General features: G+C 41.2%; 1 protein-coding gene across 2 annotated transcripts in view; it reads left to right on the top strand.

Moving 5' to 3' along the window:
• The window catches only part of PODXL2 (podocalyxin like 2), a 63,436-nt gene extending 46,269 nt beyond the window's left edge, over positions 1 to 17,167 (top strand). For both annotated transcript variants that reach the window (XM_081850541.1, XM_081850542.1), the window contains exons 4-8: positions 1,739 to 1,813; positions 8,820 to 8,976; positions 12,501 to 12,562; positions 14,364 to 14,543; positions 14,718 to 17,167. In XM_081850541.1, the coding sequence (XP_081706667.1) occupies positions 1,739 to 1,813; positions 8,820 to 8,976; positions 12,501 to 12,562; positions 14,364 to 14,543; positions 14,718 to 14,927 (684 nt within the window). In that variant the 3' untranslated portion in view covers positions 14,928 to 17,167. The remainder of the gene's footprint in view (positions 1 to 1,738; positions 1,814 to 8,819; positions 8,977 to 12,500; positions 12,563 to 14,363; positions 14,544 to 14,717) is intronic.
• Positions 17,168 to 22,156: the final 4,989 nt, after the last annotated feature.

Here is a 22,156-nt window from a genome sequence, read left to right as displayed (position 1 = left end):
AAGAAGGTCTCTGATGATGATTGTAACATTCAGGCAGGCTTGTGGAGAAGGTGGTCCTTTAGACATTTCTTTTTAATGCATGCTGCTGAACGTGGGAAAGAATAGACCTTAACTCACTTATTTACACAGAATTTAGGCCAAGATTTTGGGAAACAAGATTAACACCCCAACAGATCGTGCTTCTCCATTAAGTTTTCAGACAATCTCCCAGGTCACAGATCCAACACAGAGCAGACGTGTGTTTGTCTCCAGCATCCAGTATCAGCCAAACCCTCATACCAGCCAGGTGAGGGGAGCAGAAGAAATGCCTAACCCCTCCTGGACAGCACCATCACTTAGTTATAGCTCTTGCAACCTAGCTCATTCTTTGAGATCCTGAAGAGAGCACTTAAATAGTCAGCTAATACCATTACAGTGGTACCTCAGGTTAAGTACTTAATTCGTTCCAGAGGTCCATACTTAACCTGAAACTGTTCTTAACCTGAAGCACCGCTTTAGCTAATGGGGCCTCCTGCTGCCACCGTAGCAGGATTTCTGTTCTCATCCTGAAGCAAAGTTCTTAACCTGAAGCACTATTTCTGGGTTAGCGGAGTCTGTAACCTGAAGCAAATGTAACCTGAAGCATATGTAACCTGAGGTACCACTGTATATTTCAAACTAGTAGTCTCTTCTACTAGATTAGGGCAGTCCAACTTTTCATACCAAGTGGCCACAAGAGAACTTTGACATGAAACCTGTGGGCTGCTCACTGCTTTGTCGTGGGGAGTGATGCCAAAATTTGGCTACAACACTTCCCCCCCCCCCCCCGCAGCCCCAAGCCGGATAAACAAGGTGCCAGGCTTTGGAAAGGCAGCATGAGTTTCTGGCAGGGTCCTAGAGCCCTCCCACCTCCTTCACAAAGCATTTTAAATATCTCAAAAAACATTTGATCAGATAAACATGCCGGTACTTGAAAGAAGTGGGTAAGCTTGACTGAAGCATGTGTGGGAAGGGCAAAAAGGAAGGGACAACCAAGATTTGATCCATAATCTGTACTAGTGTCTTCAGAAATGAAGGCAAGGGGAGTGCAGCTTATTTTGCAGCCCACTGGAGCCACACCTGCCCCTGTTCAAACATACATTTATCTTCACTCTTAAGCTGTGTACACACAACATTTTATTCTAGAAACAATGGAGAATAAGCGCTTGTTTTTCCCCACATAGTCCACACCGAATCTACATCTATTGACCTCCCCCCCCCGCCCTGCAGCACTTCTTGAGAAACTGGTTTCATTCTGAAAACAAAATTTCATTGCAGAATGATTCAGCATTACTCTGCAGAGTGTGTCCATTTGAAAATAGATGTAAGCAAGGAGTGTGTGTGTATCGACACCTGCCCAATGATGTTTTGAGTGGCCATTTACCAAGGTCCCAATAACTTCTTCATTCATCTGGGACATGTGCTGGGAGGAAAAGGCATGGAAAGTTTTCAAACAAGTATCAATCTAGATTGAAAGCAGCATTGTGAGAATGAGCATGAAATATTCTGGATTGAGGAAAGCTACATTTTTGTGCTATAAATGGGTTAGTGGTTACACAGCCTTAGACGCCTCATGGTTTCAGCATGAGACTTTGGAATTATGCTGCCAGTTGGAGAAGTGGTCTAGAAGCACAAGGCAGTTTCATATGTTCACAGGTTTATACTACTTCCCAAATAATTTCCTGCTAAATTCATGGAGTTCTCTGTGTGTGTTTTTCAGGTGACCTGCAAGGACTGGAGCAACCTGGCAGGCAAAAATTACATAATCTTGAACATGTCTGACAACATTGACTGCGTGAGTGGCTTGCTTTTTTATTAACATTATTTACTACATTTCTGTCCTCTTTTCTTTAAAGCTAAATCCAGATGGCCAGCATTCAGTGCACTGTGAACAAGTACTAGAATAATAAGTTACTGATACTAGCAACTTCACGTGAATTTTTACATGGAAGGAAGTCCCATTAACTTAGTAGGGTTTTGTTGCCAAATAAATGTGCATAGGATTGCAGCCATAGTCATCTGTATCTTATTGGAGTAGCATGGGATCCAGCCTTGGGGAAGTGGCAAATACACCCCTCTGGGAATACATGGATCAGGCTTTTTGAAATTTTGGTGTTGATTAGGTCTCTGAAACAGAGACGTGGATCTTGGCTTTCTCACATCTCATATGTGACACATAACTGAGACTTGAGAGGGAGCACTCATGTCTTTTCGAAGTTCTGTAAGAAGCAACTCTGCAACTTGTCTTTCTAGGTAATTACAATGATGTCACATCTAGGAGTATAAAATAATACCCTGATGCTGCCAGAGGAGATATTTGATAGGCATGACCAGATAACTAATTTAGGCTAATATGCAGTAAGATTCTGCTTTTGTCAAGCAAAGCAAACATTTCTTCCAGTAAACATAATGCGTAGAATAGTTGATATACCATCTCCAAACCACAGGACTCCAAACTTTAAGGTGCTTATGTACCTGCAAATAACAGTTGCTGCAGATTATTCCCATCTTCACAATATATGTACAATTAGTTGCAGATCTGGCTACATGCAGTGCTGATTGGCTTACAGTTGTAGTCCCTTCTGACCCCCTTCCTGGAGCAGTTAAAAACCTACATTGTGCTTTTCTTTTTTTTAAAAAAAAAAAGGTGCTTCTTGAAAATTAACACAATTATCTGTTCATCTGGCACTTTTTTAAAAAGCACAATCCATTTGGGAACATTGTTAAATAGCTCCCAGGAGGAAGGGCTACAGCTGTTAGCCAATAAATGCTGTGTAAATGAACTCTGCTGCAAAACCCACAGAACTGGTTTACCTTATGCTTTGACCAGGAGGGGAGAAAGTCTGTCTTTCATCAGTGCTGTCAGTATACTTCCAGGGCACAGCAACTTCAGTTTCTTCTGTCTTGTCTCTATGTGCCCATTGAATGAATTTCTGTCTTCGCCTTTAGTCTTCTTATACAACAGCAGAATATTAAGAAGAGGAATAAGCCCATCTGTGAATCCAAGCAACCTATCTTGTATTTCCTGTACACAATGGCATGCAACATACAAAAGCATATTCTTGTTTTAATGCAAACACAAACAAGACATAATTCATCTTCATGTGTTTTCACACACATACACATGAAAACATTTGACCAGTCCTGGCTGGACGGTTGGACTTAACCATTATTATTCTGTAGTTCCCAAGGATCTGGATCGGGGCTTTTTAAAGTTATTTAAAAATGAGGTGATTGTACTTCTATACTGATAAAAGTGTTGTGGGTGCCAGCACAAAATGGCTGCCATGGTCAGCAAAAAAAGAAGTGCCGGTGCTTTGGGGGTAGCCAATGAGGTGCCTTCCTTAGGTTGTTGGATTCCAACCCTCATCAGCATGGCCAATGAAAGGAGTCGTGGTCCAGTATTAAAAAGAAGGCACCACACTGGCCACCCTAAGCCAGATGAACCAATAATATATAGCCAGTCTCCATCTGTACCTAGACATGTTAGATTATCTGAGTGCCTTGGCATAGGTGGACCAGAAGGCAACAAACTAAGTGGTGGTGGGTAAACGTAACTGGTGAGTGAATGAACTCGACTGTTGGCTGATTGAGCTGGCATAGGAAGTTAAACTTACTTTGCTTATTTATTTACTTTTATGGTCTTTTATTCTGCACCTTCATTACCACAGTAGCTCACAAATAAAAAAAAATGCAATATTCATAATATGAAAACATACAAAATAAAAACAGCAAAGGACATATCAGTTAAGAATTCAATTCAGATAAAACCATTTAAAATTTCAGGTTTTAATGATTCTTAAAAGCCTTGGAAAACAAATACGTTTGTGCCCAAAAGGTGTCACATAGGTGACAGACAAGCCTTGGGAAGGGTATTCTAATGGTGAGGAGTCACCAACTTCCACACCTCAGATGGTGACAGCACCTGGAGGAAGGCTTTGGATGACAATCTTAAAAGACTTGACAGAACTGCTAGATTGGTGGGCAGTTAGCTAGGTGGGCTACAAGCTTATTCAGCTAGTGAAGTTTTTATTAATAATGGTGGATCGCCTCCTGTATGAAAACCAGCAATTTATGTGTTTGGGCTTACACGTAGGCAGAACAAAACAAATTCCTTCCAGTAGCACCTTAAAGACCAACTAAGTCAGTTCTTGGTATGAGCTTTCGTGTGCATGCACACTTCTTCAGATACACTGAAACAGAAGTTTCCAGACCCTTCTATATAGTGAGAAGGTGGGGAGGGGTATTACTCAGAAGGGTGGTGGGAATGGGTGATTGGCAGATAGCTGTGATGAGCCTGTTGACGACTCTTAACGACTGCAATAGTCGTTAAAGAGAGAACTTGCTGCAAGACAGACCCAAAAAAGAAAATAACAGAACACCTCTAGTCATCACATACAGCTCCCAAGTTAAAACAGTACAACGCATCATCAGAGATCTACAACCTCTCCTGGACAATGACAGTTCTCTTTCTCAAGCTCTGGGAGGAAGACCTTTCATTGCCTACAGACAGCCACCCAGTCTTAAACAACTCCTAACCCACAATAATACTACAACCAGACCTAACACGGACACTGGCACCAGAGCCTGCAATAAACCCAGATGCCAACTTTGCTGCCACATACACCCGGACAACACCATTACTGGCCCCAACAACATCACACATACCATCTCGGGACTATTTAATTGCTCATCGTCTAACATTGTGTATGCCATAAAATGCCAACAGTGTCCTTCAGCTCTCTATATTGGACAAACAGGCCAGACCTTACGCCAAAGAATAAACGGACATAAATCGGACATCAGGAATCACAAGACAGAGAAACCAGTAGGAGAACATTTCAATCTCCCAGGACATTCTATACAAGATCTCAAAGTAGCTGTTTTACTACAAAGGAATTTCAGAAATAGATTGGAAAGAGAAGCTGCTGAATTACAACTTATCACCAAACTCAAAACCATGGAGAAACCTGGTCTGAACAAAGACCTTGGATTCTTATCTCATTATACATGACAAAGCCATTTTTCACCTTTTCACCCCTTGCTTTTTCCTGTAAGACCTATTGCAGTCGTTAAGAGTCGTCAACAGGCTCATCACAGCTATCTGCCAATCACCCATTCCCACCACCCTTCTGAGTAATACCCCTCCCCACCTTCTCACTATATAGAAGGGTCTGGAAACTTCTGTTTCAGTGTATCTGAAGAAGTGTGCATGCACACGAAAGCTCATACCAAGAACTGACTTAGTTGGTCTTTAAGGTGCTATTGGAAGGAATTTGTTTTGTTTTGACTATGGCAGACCAACACGGCTACCTATCTGTAACGTAGGCAGAAGCCACTGGAATTACATTACTAAAATAACACTATGATGATGAACAACAATAACACTAAGAAGAAAATAATAATAATAATAATAATAATAATAATAATAATAATAATAATACCAAGCAGACATTTTTTTCCTGAACCATCCAGAAGGAGAAAAAATATAGTTATTATTCTTTTCTATTATTTTAAAGTTGTTTCTCCTATTTGGGGCTGGTTATGTAGATACCTAGTATTTGAAGTTTATATAAATTTAAACTATTGAAACACAAAGGAGATGTTAACTTAGAGCTCTATTTTTGCAAAGTTTTAGTTAGAGAAAATAAATAGTGATCAGCTGTTGTTTCAGAACAATAGAAAACTTCTGCAAGCATTCTGATAATTTTAAATTCACATGATGGAAGGATACCAGGTATCTGTAGTGAGAGACAGAGAGAAAATGTGCATTTACTTGGCTGGTTCTAATAACTGGCTCATTAAACTTATTAACACTTAGCTAATTTTGTTCTAATAGTTATAGAAAGAAACCTGGCTTATTTTTCTCTGGTAGTTGCAGAAAAATCAGATAATGTTCTTTTTTACACATTCACACTTCTGCGCCAAAGGGTTAAGGTATTCCTTTATTGTTGCTTCTGTCATCAATGATGCTAGAAATAAAAGCAAACAATTCCCAGTGTGAGTAGTTCAGAGTTTCAGCCTGCTGCCACTAAATCTTCTTTAAGTGCCTCTTTTGCTTCCCTGTTATCTTGTTTACTATCTAGTGTCTGTTAACCAGACACATTCCTCTAATCCATTACTCTTCCATCAATCCCATAAAGCTGCAGTTAATTGATGATCTAAAGTCCCTTTCCTGTTAAAGATCTCCATTCATAAGAATGTGTGATGGAGCTGTTTATGAGAAACCTTTCTCTTTTTATAGTAGCGGTGAGGAAGTCCTTTAAAAAATTGTGAAAATGAGAAGGTCAAAACTGTATTTCATAATTTTAAAAATAGAACACTCCTTATCTAACCCACTCTAGAGCAGAAATTTATTTCAATTTTATTGTGGACATGCTTTATTTCCCCTGGCAATCTACTATTGCTGTGTTTAAGGGCCTTAGAAATCTGCATGTCATATTTAGCAGCCTGCCACAGAATTGAGTCATATATACAGAACTCTGACTATATTCAGGTTGTTTTTTAAAGTAGGGAAGTTCTTGTTCTCATGGTTGTGAAGAATAACTTGAATAGATTGGTGTGGGTCCTGTTTAAACTGCCTTTTCTGCCAAGGTTGTGGCTGCCGCCGATTTTGAGCTGCTTGATAGAAATGAAATATCTTATTTCTCAGTTATCATATCTCAATCCTAATAGAAAACTCAGTTCATAGAGTGCATATATACACACAAGAGAGAGGTAGCAGCAGGTTTTGGAGAAGCCCAAGGTTTGCAAAAGTGGAGAAAAAGTAGAAGTTGGCACCCCTTCCCAAAACTGCCCAAGGAGAACTGAATATGCTAAACAGAATTTGTTTGACTGCTGGAGGGGAGGGGGAAAAGGAAAACCAGGGGGTGAGGTGGAAAGACATGGAATAACCTGAAAGGAGTCATGGCTTGCTGGCTAAAACAGAATGAACTTCAAATCAAGATGGTGTCTAAAAGATGGAGCATTTGTATCTTTTCAGTACATGTCATATGGAGCCAGTGGCAATAGAAATTTCATTTTAAAGATCACCAAATCCGATCGAACAATTGTTCAGTTACTTTCTAAGTACATTATGCTGTCTGAATATAACTGCTCTTAGCACCATCCTCATGCTGTGTGATATATTCCTCTTCTCCCAAGTCTTTGGCTAATTAAACAACCCAAGGCCTTTTAAACTTTTTCTGTGGGGGTTACTGTTTTTGTTTATTGCTGTGTTATATATTTTTGTGTTTCACCCTGTGATCTTTGGGTGAAGGGTTGCATAAAAATGTAAATTATTATTATTATTATTATTATTATTATTATTATTATTATTATTTATTTGACATGTATAAAAGCACTGGTTCTTTCCCCTCGTTTCTTTTTGTGCAACTCATGTGAATAGAAAGACTATTTTCCTGAATAAAAATTTTCTTGACTCATGCTAAAGAACTTTGCATGGTTAATCTGAACTCTGGTCTGTTGGGTGGCTGCTTGGAGAGGCATCATTTATGCTATGGTTATAGTTGTGTGGCCCCAAGCTTGTTGCCCCTGAGGGGCCTCAACACCTATATCCTCTCTCCATTCCCCTTTTGACAGGTTATTTGCCTGGCCGTGGCAAGATAAGTTTTCCTCAGCTGGCGTCCATAACCTTCGCCTTGTGAGGTGCGGTGCTGATGGGTCTTTGTGACTCAGGCCTGACTCCTTCTTGTCTTTCCCAATTAGGCCTATGCCTGCCCTGAGCGCTTGAGGTTGCCATAGCAACCAGCACTACTAGCTCGTATTAATAATCTGGGTGGCCTTTAGGTTGGCACAGCAACTGAACAAGAATAGAAAGGGAGAAGTGGGAGAGGTGCTGCCAAGCGATGTGCATCATGTCAGTAGAAAAGGACCATTCCTATTTGACCTACAATCTGAGCTGAATGATGAGGCCCCTGGACTTTTATAAACACTTTTATTACTCTTTGTATCTTTCCGTTCCTCCAAGGAGCTCGGTGGGAGATGTACATGGGATCCAAGTGATTTCTGACCCCTGCTTGTTTACCTCAAAGCATCAGGCACCTCCGGATTCTTATACATTTACTGTGATGCTATTTCTTTCCTTATAGTGGGGGCTGAGTTTTTAAGATTTTGTGTGGTGTTTTTTTAAAGAAAAAAGAAAAAGAGGAAAGTTGTTGGTTTTCTATTTGATTTTCCTTCTCCCCAACATTTCAGGTGACAATGTTCCATTTTGATATAAAACCCATTTCTGCAACTGGAAAACTAAAGTAAGTAAGTAAGTAAGTAAGAGTTAAATTTTCCAATTACAGAAATGGGTTTTATATCAAAATGGAATATTGCCACCTGAAATGTAACTTCAAGGTGGTTCACAAGATAAATTCTCTTCATACAGGAAGCCAAGATTATGCAACCAGATAGTATGAAATGAATTAAATGGATTTTTGGTGAAATTAGGACTATGAAACTGGGTTGCAAGTAAATCTGCATTTTGAAAATGGCAGCAACCAAGATGGACATACCACGCGAGGGCATTATTAGGGAGCACAAGAGGAAAATATTTGAACAGTAGGTGTTTGCAGGAAGAAAACGGGAATTGTAGTAAAGGAGTGGTTTGGTCTGCAAAGTGTCATTGCTGTTATCCGATATCCTCCATAGGCTTGGCCTTGAGACTGACCTAGGTCTCATTTCCTGAAAGCCTGCACCCAAACCCACAGGCTTTTTTCCCCTGCTGACAGGTTTGGTAGGGTGGGAGGAGTTTCTGCATTCAATGGGATGCATCGGCTTCTGTTTCAGAGACTGACAAATGTTCTTTTTTGCAGGAGGACTTCCGTGTGGAGAGGGGCCTTCAGTTGCTGGCACTGGTGGATGATGCTTTCTCCAGGTATGAAAATGGATTGCAGGGCCAATGGTTGATCTCCTTAAGCAAACCCAATGAGAATGACAAACATCTGCTAATGACCTTGGCTGGAGAACATGGTAAGTTGTTATGGAAGGGCAAAAGAGCTGAAGAATGTCTCACTGTACTTTTGATGGCTCCAATCTTTGTGTGCTATTTCTCAATCTTCCTCCATGTTTGCTTCTTATTTCCTTCCCTAGGGCGACCTGTGAAGTTCTTTTCACAGATAACACTTTTGTCTTTCCATCTAAGTTTCTGAACTCTACTCGATGCATTTAAAATAGCTACCACTTCTTTAGAGAGAAAATTATTATGCTGGTAATGATTATTTATTCAGTTTTTATACCAACTTTCCTCCAAAGGAACCCAGAGGAGCAAATTTGTCAGTACTAAAATATTACAATAAAAATTATAAAAACAGTTAAAAACAACCTTTTAAAAACAGTTTTAAAATTCTTAAAGCAATCACCTTGGCTCAGTCGGTAGAGCATGAGACTGAAGGTCGTTGGTTTGAGCCCCATGTTGGGCAAAGATTCCTGCATTGCAGGAAGTTGGACTAGATGACCCTCATACTCCCTCCAGCTCTACAATTCTATGACCTACTCTCACAACTAACAGTTTATGGGTGGCTAGCCAAAAACAGATTCTAGAATGTGATAGCTAACACCCTTCCCTTAGTTATATGGTGCTGTGGTTGCCAGAAGTTTCTTATTTTAAGAAAAACCAGTTGCAAAGACATATTGATAGGCTCACGCCTAGTAGGCATCCAAGCAGGGAGAAGATAGCTAGCTCTCAAAGCAGTGACAATTGGGTATGCAAGTTTGGAACATGTTATGGTTAATATATGAGTGGCACCACAAGCAGTGTCCCATGTCACTTTTTCTCTATAATCTCCCCCATAACATTTTAGTAGGGCAAAACAGTGGAACATGATATCAGTGTTTCCCCACTGAAACGCAGCTGCAACTACATTGGTACCTCGGGTTAAGTACTTAATTCGTTCCGGAGGTCCGTACTTAACCTGAAACTGTTCTTAACCTGAAGCACCACTTTAGCTAATGGGGCCTCCTGCTCCTGCCGCACCGCTGGAACACAATTTCTGTTCTCATCCTGAAGCAAAGTTCTTAACCTGAAGCACTATTTCTGGGTTAGCGGAGTCTGTAACCTGAAGTGTATGTAACCTAAAGTGTATGTAACCCGAGGTACCACTGTATCTGTGTGCATGTATGTATAATTCTTAATGCTTTATTATTTCAAATTTGCAATGGGCAACATTTCAATAAAACTGGCACCATTACTGCCACACCAAATGCAATGTCTTGGTTCAGTGGAACTGTCACAGTGGTGGGTCTCTGTGAAACCATTTAAGTGAGCAGAGGAAGAGCTTCTCTGCCTTGCTACCCCCACCAAGTTGATTACTTCCAAGGCTACTCAACTTAGAATATTTCAGTCACTCTGTGGCTACCTTTCTTGAGATTTGTACAGAGAGAGACCAAGCAGCCACCAGTGCTGCTACTCAATCTGAGAATCCTTGCATAGTGTCTCGATGCCTCTTGGCCTGGGGCTTCTCAGTCCACTTTGGTCTCTATGGAAACAACACACAGTAATGTGCTTCCTTTGCTGCCATAAGCCTAGGATGCTCTAGGACATAGGGTGTTTATTTTGTTTTATTCATTAGAACATTTCATCCGTTTTGAGACAGCATACAACAAATACTAAAGACATAACATCTACATGAAAATAAAAACATAAAAAGGAAAATGCAGCAGGTGATCTGTGTATGATATATAACAATATGTAGTAATATTGAAACACACTAGCCTTGGGCTGCCAAGACAGTCCCTGCATCCCTGCCTTGAGGCAGTTCAGGGAAAAGAGAAGTGTTGTTTAGATCCCCATTAATTTTTGTCTATAACTGGGCAGTCTTCTTCCTGGAAACATGCATGGCTTTCCTTATGCTGCTGAAAGTGGCAAAAATCTTTGATAGAAAACTGTTGCAGTATCTCTAGAATTCTAAAATACCGTATTTTTCACTCTATAGGACGCACTTTTCCCCCTCCAAAAATGAAGGGGAAATGTGTGTGTGTCCTATGGGGCGAATGCAGGCTTTCGCTGAAGCCTGGAGAGCGAGAGGGGTTGGTGCGCACCGACCCCTCTCGCTCTCCAGGCTTCGCGCAGCTCTCCGCAAGCCGTGGGAGCCCACGCCGGGCTCCCACGGCTTGCAGAGAGTTGCCTGTATGCTGAAGCCTGGGCGCGCTGAGCTCAGCACGCCCAGGCTTCGCGCAGCTCTCCGCAAGGTGGGGAGCCCAGGCTCCCACAGCTTGCGGAGAGTTGCCTGTTCTGGGGGCTGGGGTCGAGGGAAGCTCGAGCTTCCCCCGCCCCAGCCCCACGCCTGGGGGGGAAATAATTTTTTCCCCTTTATTTCCCCCCCAAAAAACTAGGTGCGCCTTATGCGACGGTGCGTCCTATAGGGCGAAAAATACGGTAATTATCTCAGGGCAGCTTGGAATAGTCTCATCTGCTTGCCTAAGAAGATTTGTTGTTTTTCTTTCCTTCTTTCTTATTTTTAAATTTTTTTATTTAAACAAACAAAAGGGGGAAGCAACTTTTAAACAATTGTACATCATGTGGTATTTTACTTTTCATTTTTTAATACAAATCACTAAGATTGAGTCTAGACATTTACCAATGGTAAAAAGGATCGTAAAAGTATATCACAGTCATTGTTAAATAAACTACCTCATTAAATGATGACTTTCTGCACAATTGATACGAAGCCATTTGTTTTTCCAATCATATACAGTTGGCATTGAATTTTCAATGGAATGTAAATTAATCGTTCGGCAAGGGCATTTCTCTGTAATCAAAAGGGCTTGCCACTGTAGTAATCACTGGTGATTTTGGCAGCTCCCTGAACTGGGACTATGTGTCAAATTATAGACCTTAGCAATATTGTGAACTAAAGTAATCTCCTCCACAAATTGACAATCAGTTGGTATAAAAGAGGCAGAAAAAGAGATGAAGTTCAACACACTTCTTCTTGTCCACATTCTCCTTGGCTTATACCCAACTGACTGGGAAAATGACCATGTTTGACAAGAAAGCCATGTAAGAGCTGACAAATGGTTTTCTAGACATTTCACTGTGTGGTCACTACTACAGATATTGCCAGTCTGGGAAGAAAGCAAAGCTGATAAGCCATCCATCATTTTCACTGGGATACCCTCCCACATTTCTGAGAATCATAAGCTATGGTTGAGGTACTGTCAGATTTGGCAGTGGAACAATCAGTGGGGAAAGAGTGGATTCAGCAGATCAGATTTGAAGTGGAAGCACTGATTTGCGGAGGGAGGCATTTTATATTTCCTGCTTTCTGGATTCCTTTATTCCTCTCCTTCATCTGTCTCTGCTTACACACATTGTAGCTGATACTCTTGAGTTCTGAAATTGATCTAGTGCTCTGAAAGGTGTATCCTGTATTATTATATACTCAGGAAATTATTCTTTAATACAGGTATTCTTCTTCTCCAGAAATGCAAGTGTGTTAAAGAAGAGCACATTGAACTAATGTTTCTATCCCCACCCCATGTGTTTCATCCTCTAGGAGTTGTCCCAACAAATGATGTTCTCCTGGCACTAGGTGACATGCGGAGGAGCTTAGCTGAGGTAAGACCTTGTTCAGTCGTACACAGCAGACAATGCAGTTAAATTGCCCACCTTGAAAATTAGCCCCATGCTCTAGCCTAGCTGGGCTCTGAGCCCGGAATAGGCATAGCGATAGCTCAGCATTCAGTGCAGAAATCCCTTCTTTCCTGTCTGGTAACTGCTGAGTCATCAAATGCCAATTTCTGTTAGCTATGACTGATTCTGTGGATTGTCAGTTTACACTGTGTACTTTTTAAAAAGTTACCATTATAGTCTTTTGAGATCCTGCTTGTCCTTGCTGAAGAGCATAGAGAAATGCAGAAATGATTTTCTGCATCTGTCACACCAAAAATCACTTGGGAGCTTTCTGAAGGTGTTGCCTGTGGGTTCTTTTGAAGGCATAGTGAACCTATAAATCGTTTCTATTCACTGTGCACGGGGATTCATAGTTTTCTTATTCGCAGCAGCTCAACTTTCACATTTGATCTCTGAAATGCCTTTGTCGTCTAGGAAGCTTATCTCATTCTCTGTTCAAATGAAAGTATGACCTTACATTGTCCTTGGGCATGCTTTGTACCCAATGTGCCATGTTACATGGAAAATGTGAAGCTCTATAGAACTTTAATCAAGGTCACAAGAACTTAGAAATTGGCTGAGGGCCTTTCTGCATGATCACATCAGCCAATGTGTAATATTCTCCCAAGTGACTTCTTAGTGATATCGAAGTGATATCCTATATATTTTGTGTGAAATAACCTCACTGTATTTGGATAGCTGTGTTGCTGTTTGCATCTTTACAAAAAAAAATAAATCTTGTTAGTAGATAAACATAGCTTTAAAAGAACTGAAGGAAGAACAAACAAAAATATCCCTAAAAGAAATGACTCATAAAATGCTTTAGACATTGAGAAGAGGTTTGCTCCCACTTGCAACAAATTTAATCACAAACACTATCAGTTGATGTCTGTAACTTTCCACCCAATAATCCCAGTAACAATGGACTTGCTGCCTGGAGGAATTCATTTCCCCCAGTATTGTGCTCTGATTGTTCAGAAAATGTGACATACTACTTCTGCACTGTATAAGGCAGAGACTAGTGGAATGATATCTGTGGGCTAGAAATTACGTACAGAGTTCACAGAACTCACTACAGGTGAGATCCACATGTGCCTGCCTACACTGTAGGAATGCATAAGCAGCAGACTCAAAGAAAGAATGGCGCCCCTTTGATCAATTTCTTTGAACCAAAACCCTTCAGCAAGAAGCCTTATTGCTTGATTCCACAGCGGCCAATTCTGATGGCTCATTAGAAAGGCTCTTCTTTGGGAGCAAAATTGGAGGGTAGAGGCTAAAAGGAGCCCCCAGTGGAAGATCTGTCTCACAGACCTGAGCCTCAGAACCTGTTTTTAGAAATCAAAAGAAGAACTGCCTCTTCCTTCTTTGCTAACATAATATGCACCCCATCTTCTGTTACCGACTCCTGATTCCCCACAATCTAGCAGAATTTCCTCCTACAACACACTGCCTCCATCTCCAAACACATATGCCCTCCATTCATTGTCCCCATCCAGGGCTACGCTGTGCTAGAGCTCAGGCCAAGAGTCTTATTTTCAGTAACCAAAGATTTGAGTTTATTGTGGTATGCAGTATTTACAATCCATTTTGACTTAGTCATCTTTGGGGATAAAATATCACATCTTACTGCAGTGATTCACTTAAAACATTAGTCTAAAGATTTCTAGAACAAGTTGCCTCTGAAGAAGGCAATTTATGCAACAAAGTCCTGAGAACAGATTGCAAATGCAACTATTTTTGGTTTTAGATTGGAATTCAGAACTACACAACTACTTCAAGTTGCCAGTCACGTCCCAGCCAGACCCATAGTGACTATGGAAAGCTTTTTGTGGTGCTGGTCATTATTGGATCAATCTGTGTCATCATCATTATAACAGGACTGATTTACAACTGCTGGCAGAGGCGCTTGCCCAAAATGAAGAACATGGTGAGTCCCAGTGTGGCATCTGGCTTGAACTCTTATTCTTCGAAGGATGGAGAATGATTGTAGGAAGTGCTTCCTGATTTGCCTACTTTCCTTCCTAAATGTCAGGCTTTTGAATGAATGAATAAATAAATAAATGTTTTCTCTCGCATCTTGTTTGTCCCATTTCTTTTTCAGTCACATGGGGAGGAGCTACGGTTTGTCGAGAACGGCTGCCATGACAATCCGACCTTAGATGTAGCCAGCGACAGCCAATCAGAAATGCAAGAAAAGAAGCCAAGTGTGAATGGTGGGGGAGCTGTTAATGGACCTGAGAGCTGGGATGTCCTCATTAACAAGCGGGCAGGCGAAGAGGGAGATGTGTTTGAGGAAGATACACACCTTTAAAAGAGGAGTCGGGTGTTTCTGATTGCACTCTTGTTTGACTTAAGGGCCATTTGGTGAGGGTGGCTCCTCAGGAACTTATTTTTTTCAGGTTTGGAATGGATCTGCCCATCACGGTCCTGAGGCACCATCACAGTCCTGGAGTCGGAAGGGCCACCCTGAGCAGAGTGGGTGGGGGGTGGGGCGTGTTTGTGTGTTGCTGTCAGTAGCGCCAATGTTTAATCACTTTTAAATGCACTTGCTCTAGTTCTTTGGTAGGAGTGGAGGATGGCCAGGTTTGAAAAATAAATGGTATCAAGGCTTAGCATTGCCCCAGAGTGGTGTTTACTGAAGGATTCGTCACAGAGGCAGTAGGCCAGTTTTGCACAGGAAAAAGTGGGTTCACAACCTGTCTCAAAAGGTACAGTGGCAGCAAGGAAAGACGGCATATTTCTTGTCTAGGCTTGGGATATGATGCATTAAGACAGTCTTGCAATTCCCCACTCACCTTGTTGCCCAGCATGAGAAACGTTTCCTTCTAGTGAATGACCAGCAGGATTTTCTACTCAAGCTGCAAAGTGGTTCATAACTGTTAAGTGCTGGGCTGACAGATGTATTGTGTGAGCTGGTAATTTTAAAAACTCTGTAATGTTGCTATTTAGGCAGAACAAATCTGTTCTGCTCAGGTACCCGACAGAGCCCTAATTTTAGGTGCTAGCAGGATATTGCATTGCCTCTTCCCTTACTATGACATTTCGAAGTAACAGCACCTTTTGTGGATCCAAACCTAGTGGAAACTACAGAATTTGACCATGCTCTGAACTGATCTAGCTTGGTTGATCTGAATCCAGAAAAGTATTTTTCTAATACAGAATGAATTCCTGCTATCACCTTCACAAGTTTCCTGGACTGGCAATTAGAGATCAGAATTTTGGGGCGGCAGTGGGCAGGGAAGCCAGCTGGGAAGTCTCCTTCACTTTAGTTAATGCACTTACTATAACAGCTACGCAGATTGCTGCGCAAGTCTTATTTGATTGACCTTGAATGAAACAGATGGAAAACTTAAGTGTCCTCTTCTGTACCAGTGGAGTAAATTTTGATTTCATCTATCCAGTTATATGTCAGGAATAGGTCAGTTTAAACAAATGAGGTTAGTACCTTAGTACAGTAATACCTCTGGGATCAAAACTAGGCTCAAGGGCTGCCATATGAATGCTTTGTTAGCATGCCTTGGGCAAACTAGAATGCCCCAGGCTTCTTTGAGAAGCACTTGCATATGCAGAACTTCCCATCTTCAGTGCTGATGGCTGGTCTCAACATATTTTTGCTTCCTTTTCTCCAGAATGTTACTCCGTTACACACATCTCATGGCTTGTCTCACTTCAAAAGGAAAATGACTGACACAAAAACTTGTTATGATTGCCTGTCTGGCTCAACCGAGTTGCCATTAATAATACTTGCTCTTTAACAGAACCATCACACACAAAGATTCATGTATATTTAATGGAGATTGCCGATGAACTTGTAATGGAAATCTGTTAGCATCCAATCCGTAGCTCTCTCTGAGCACTGAAATCTGATCTCCCAAAGACATAAAGCAATCTTGTCAGCACAGTTTAATTTCAGATATAAATACTGCATAAATCTTGCGTACAGTATTGCTAGGATTCTTTTTAAAAAATTGTTCAGATGTTAGGCAACAGTATTAGTTCCAACTAAAATATTCAATTTATGTGAATATCAGGACTGCATTTTCTCTCTAAAAGTTGATTCTTTTCCATGGTTTGGATTCTATGCAGTCATATTGCTGCACATAGCTCATTCAGGATTTTAGAGATCTTTTACATCTTCCCCTATTTATTTATTTATTTTACTCCATGCTTTCTTTCCCCCTTCATTAGAGGCTTCTTCCATCATTAGAGGCTTCTTCCATTTTGTCCTATCTTAGGGTTTATGAGAGCAGTTAGTCATTATCTTTTTTGCTGTAGTTTTTTACTTGTTTAAGATTTAAGACACACATACACTATTTCCTCTCTACAATGAGTTAGGTTTGTACTCGTCTTTGTTATATACATGGAGCCACACTGGCCTCTGGTGGTGGCTGAGAAAAATGCATTCAAGGAAAAATGGTTTTGTTCTTGTGCCACCTTCAAACACACAAAATACCATGATTTCAATACCTACTGTTAACTGGTTAGCATTTAAGATGGAACGGTTAGAAATGAAACTACAGGCCAACTCTACTCCAAAGTAGACAAAAGGAAGCCAGCAGAGCACTTTCCAATGACATCTAGGAGAATTAAGCTTGTGGGAATAGTGATGATAGACCTTGAGTCTTTAATCACATGGATTTAAAAATTAACATATAGCTATAATCCTGTTGGCTTCACTACTCGTTGTATAAAAAATAGAGGAAAGGGAGCAATCCTTAATTATTACTAGAGATATGTTTTACTGGACCAGCTTCTTTTGTTGATGTGAGAAGTATGCAAGCTTTTGAATGACGGTAAAACTCTTTAAACAGAATGACCTCACAAAACTTTTTGAGTCACCTTCTGATTTAATGCAATGTCATGCTATCATAAAATAATTCTTTGTAAGTCTACCATTTTGAGGACTGGATCATCTAGTACTGTAGATGGTAAACCACTTTCAGACAAGGAGATGTGTGTTCCTACAGAGATGAGAAATTACCATTCCCCTGGATGTAGGGTACAAGCGAGAGACATTAAAATAAATGAAGGGACTGTATAGTCTTAGTCCAGATACTACACCACACGATTATCTATGCTAAGCATAATTAAGAACCCACACTATGGTTTCAGCTTCCAAATGTACAACTCTGCACTCAGCTTCTAAACTTCACAAATTTGCTTCTTTCACCATAGTGCTCCATAGAGCAATGTCCTTAAGTGATTTGTCAGTGGTTTGTGAATTCAGACATAAGGGCAAATTACAATTGGTACAAACTGTGGTTTGCAAATCAGCTTCCAGTGTTGGTTTGATATAATGGTTTACAAAGGATTTCTATTACGTCTGCATATAGCCAAATAGTCACAAAGAGAGATGCTTCACTCAGCTTCATGGACTACTGCCCTTACTTGATGCATGGTTATGACATTCTAGGTCAATATGTAAGGAAATGCAGGGAGGATATGAGAATTCTTGGCAACTCAGCATGGCCGTGTGGTGACAGCCTTGCGCTTTGAGAACCACTGACTCAGAAAATATCTATGGGCTACCTAACTTAACATCTGGTGCAGAAGCCTCTCTGCTGATTGTTCCAGTAGTGGACAGGAGTACAGATTGCTACACAGATGTCTCTCAGCAGGACTTGCCTCGGACACTGATTTCTCATGAATCTCTGATGACAATAAAGCATACTTTTCCATTCTCTAAAACCAAACACAACTCCCTCCTCCCAACTAAAAAAAACTAATAAAGGCTGAGGAATCTGCTGTCCTAGTTCTTTTGTTACATGCTTGTGAAGATAAAGCCTCCGATACTACTATTAGCCTTACTATCCTGGCTCCTACACTGCTATATTACATTAAGGATATGAATGGGATAGTGTGGATCTCCAAATCACTGCAGTGATTCCCAAATGAGGGATTGAGAATCAGCTGGATAAGAGTGGGATGGATAGATTGCAGCAGAGAGCTGAGAAGAATGGTTGGGGAAGAATTATAAATCAAATTACTCTGATTGAGATGATCCCATTGGAAAGACGGACTGCAACCCTACACCCACATAAAATTAATTGAACTTACTGAAACATATTTCTGAAAAAACATGCACAGCATAAAATGTACTGTTAAATTTTAAACATTTGGGAAACGCTGCACGATTGCTTCCTCTCATCCCTGAGTCTTATTTTTCTAAGGAGACTGAGAAAGTTGACATTCATTTGGAAAGTTTCCTTAATATACATAAAAGTAGGGTTTTCTTGATGGAAATTTTACATACTCCAAAATGTGATGGTTTTATCATCTGTCATTTCACTTGCTAGCAAATGTTCCTTAGTCACCAGTAGCACTTTTTGAAATAAAGTTTCTGGTCAAAATACAGAATCTCCTGTGTTCATTTCCCCAGCATCCATTACTGACTTAAGCCTCAGCTTGAAGAAAAAGATTGCTATGTTGTATGTGTATGCAATATTTGTACATGCACGATGCATATGTTATGGTGAGGGTTGAAATTTGGTAAGGCATACTGAACACAGGTTTTGGAATTAACCGAGGGAACATTACATTTATTTATCAATTTATATCCTGTCATTCCTCCCAAAAATATGGAGTGATATTTTAGTGGTGAGAGGTAGGTTAGGTTGAGAGAAAGTAACTTAACTGTTATATCAGCTTCATAGTGCAGCAGTTTGAATCTGGGATTTGATTAGTTGTGTTTCTTCAAACGAAGACCTGATCTAATTGGCTGCATTAGCAGCTGGAAGAAGCTAACCAGGGCTCTGAATGTGGAACAACCTAGCAAGGGAGTCCCATCTAATGAAACATTTTGGTCCCAGTGATAGCATCAAGGTAACAAATTATTAAGCAGTCAAACAGACTAATGCCAATCAATCAATCAATCAATCAATCAAGAGCTCAATGTGCTAGGGCTAAATCTTAAGGGTGTTAAGTCTCTATAAGAGACTTAAGCTAGTTTTCATCTCTACCCAAGCAGTGAAGTTTAGAGGGGACATGGTAAACCAGAAATGTAGGCTAAATCCCAATTTTAGATAAATGTTTTTAAAAAAATCAATCAATATATAGTTCCGTACAGTAGAGTCAGCTTTAAATTATAAGGTAGGCTTAGCTTTTAAATCAAGTTCAGTGTTTCCATTCTTTGAGAAGTGGAAAGTGTGAAGACGGAAAAGTTCATTTTTCAAAAGTTGCTTTATTGCATGTGGGGCACCCCCACACCACCCCCAGGTTTGAATATTCAGGAACAGACACTTGTAAGAATAAGCTAACATTTCAAAAATGGAGGATTGAAACCCTAGACTATCAAAATCACCCCATCAATGGATCTGTTTAATGAAGACAGTAGAATTTTTGTTAATTTATCGTTTTAACATTTGTAATGCTAAGTATACCAAACAAATAATTTCTGTGACTCACACTATCTTCAACTGCATGTGCAAGAAAGGTGACTCAAGCTGGGTTGTTTATCTTATGTTGCCCTGTCATGTTTTGGCATGCAGAAAAGACAAGCATGGTGTACTTTGAACCAAAGAACTCACTTTGACTCAAACAAAAAACCTGTTCAATATCAGGACTGAGTTCTACTGCTAATATAAAAACAGTGTTTGCCAGGAACAACAAGTGTTTTATCTTCCTATTTTATACTGGAAGCTTGACTGTGGCATCACCTATTTCATTAACTAAACTGGAGATAGATGCCTTGAAAAAAGGAATTTTCTATAGAATTCAGAGGACTCTTACCACTGAAAGACCACCAGTCCCTGCTTGCCTGAAGCACCCCATGCAAACTGATCCACCAAAGCTCACCTGCTTTTGGCTCTGTACTGAACAGGTATTTTAAAGGCACAAGTCGGTAACACTTATGAGCATACGTATAGCTATGAGCATATACGAGTGCTATTTGCACAACCACAAAGGCTAGTAAATGCCTCCTGGATGGACCTATGGGAAACTCAAGTGTAGGGCATGAGCACAATAGCCCCCTCTTACACTTGAATCCCAGATTCAGGTAGGTAGCTGTGTTCTGACGCAGTCAGAATAAAAATTGGCCAGTAGCACTTTAGAGACAAACTAAGTTTGTTCTGGGTATAAGCTTTCGTGTGCATGCACACTTCTTCACACTTCTTGAATCCCAGTAGCTGGTATTGATCCTGGGGATACCATACACCCCAATGACTAGTAGCTATTTGATTAGCACTCTCCATGACTTTGTCTAACCCCTTCTAACACCAATACATTCAAATTGGTGTCCACCCCAACTTCTTGTGGAAGTGAGTTCCAGAGTTTAACGATACACTGTATGAAGTAGTACTTTTGTCTATCCTGGAGCTTGAACCACTTAGCTTCAGTGGACGGCTCAGGTACTAAAATTATGAGGGAGCAAAACATCTCTCTATTTACTATGAATAATGGTACACACCTCTATCACGCCTCCGCTTACCCTAGTTTTTTACCAAATTAAAAAGTCTCAGGCAATTAGCAGCTTAAAATGCAACAAAGCCGTCGCCTCCACAACTCCTATTTGTGAAGCCGTCATCTGCGGGTAAGCAATGGGCGTCCCAAATGTACACACCTCGGTTTAACTGCGAAGTGCATGAGGTTTTAAGATTGCCTTTCGAATTAAAGCTGGTTTGAGGGGAAACACATCAAGCGGCAGTATTTCTCAAGAAACTACAAGATAGCTCTGGGTTGTGTGCACACGGATTCAACAAAAGGGGGGGGGGCTGCATTGGAAAGACAGGGAAAAGGATAATGTGGTCAAAAACCCAAAAACCTAAATCGCTGTCTCCATAAAGGAACTGCACCAGGTCCTTGAACACTTCCGTCTCCCCTTTCCGCATCTTTTCTAGCTCGATAACATCACTTATTTTGGAGACGAAGAGAATTGAACCGAACAGTCTTCCTTCCATACAATAAAAACTTGAGTAGGAAAGTGCATGGATGGCTGCCTCCCTTTTCTGCTTCTCCTACTTGCTTGCGGCCCTGCAACGAGAGACACGGGGGGTTTTATTCCTCCTGGTCTCCTGACATTTTTTTTAATTTTCTTTCCGTTCCTCTGGGGAGAGGCCACCACGCGAAGAAACACGGCGACAGAAGTAACCAGGCAGCTCCCTTCCGCGAGCAAAGCCATTGTCCGCTTCAGCCTCGCTCGCCCCCCTCGCTCCGACCGAGGCTTCCGGGCCACAGATTTGCAGCGCTGGAGGAGCCCGAACTTTTTAAAAACACGAAGCCCCAACCCTTTTGAAAAAAATAATATCTATATCTATATCTATATATATATAGACTCGGCACCGGGGAGAGGAGGAGGAGGCGGCGGCGGCGGCGGCGGCATCTAATCGCGGGCGAATCACAGAACGAACCGAGGCGGGCTCTCGCGCAAACAGGGCGCAGGAGGAGGAGGAGAAGCGCGCGCGGCGCCGGGAGAAGCGGCAGCTGCTGCTCGCCGGTCCGGGGCTTTGCCAGGCGGCGGGGGGAATTAAAGCTGCACAGGCACGACGCCGGCCTTCCGCAGCCGCCCGGTCTTCTAGGCTGACCCAGGCGAGGTGGGCGGGC

This window comes from Podarcis erhardii, assembly GCF_964252035.2.
Source record: "Podarcis erhardii genome assembly, chromosome: 2".
Taxonomy (NCBI): domain Eukaryota; kingdom Metazoa; phylum Chordata; class Lepidosauria; order Squamata; family Lacertidae; genus Podarcis; species Podarcis erhardii.
Note: the sequence above shows the minus strand (reverse complement) of the source record. Positions and strands in the feature narration are given on the sequence as shown.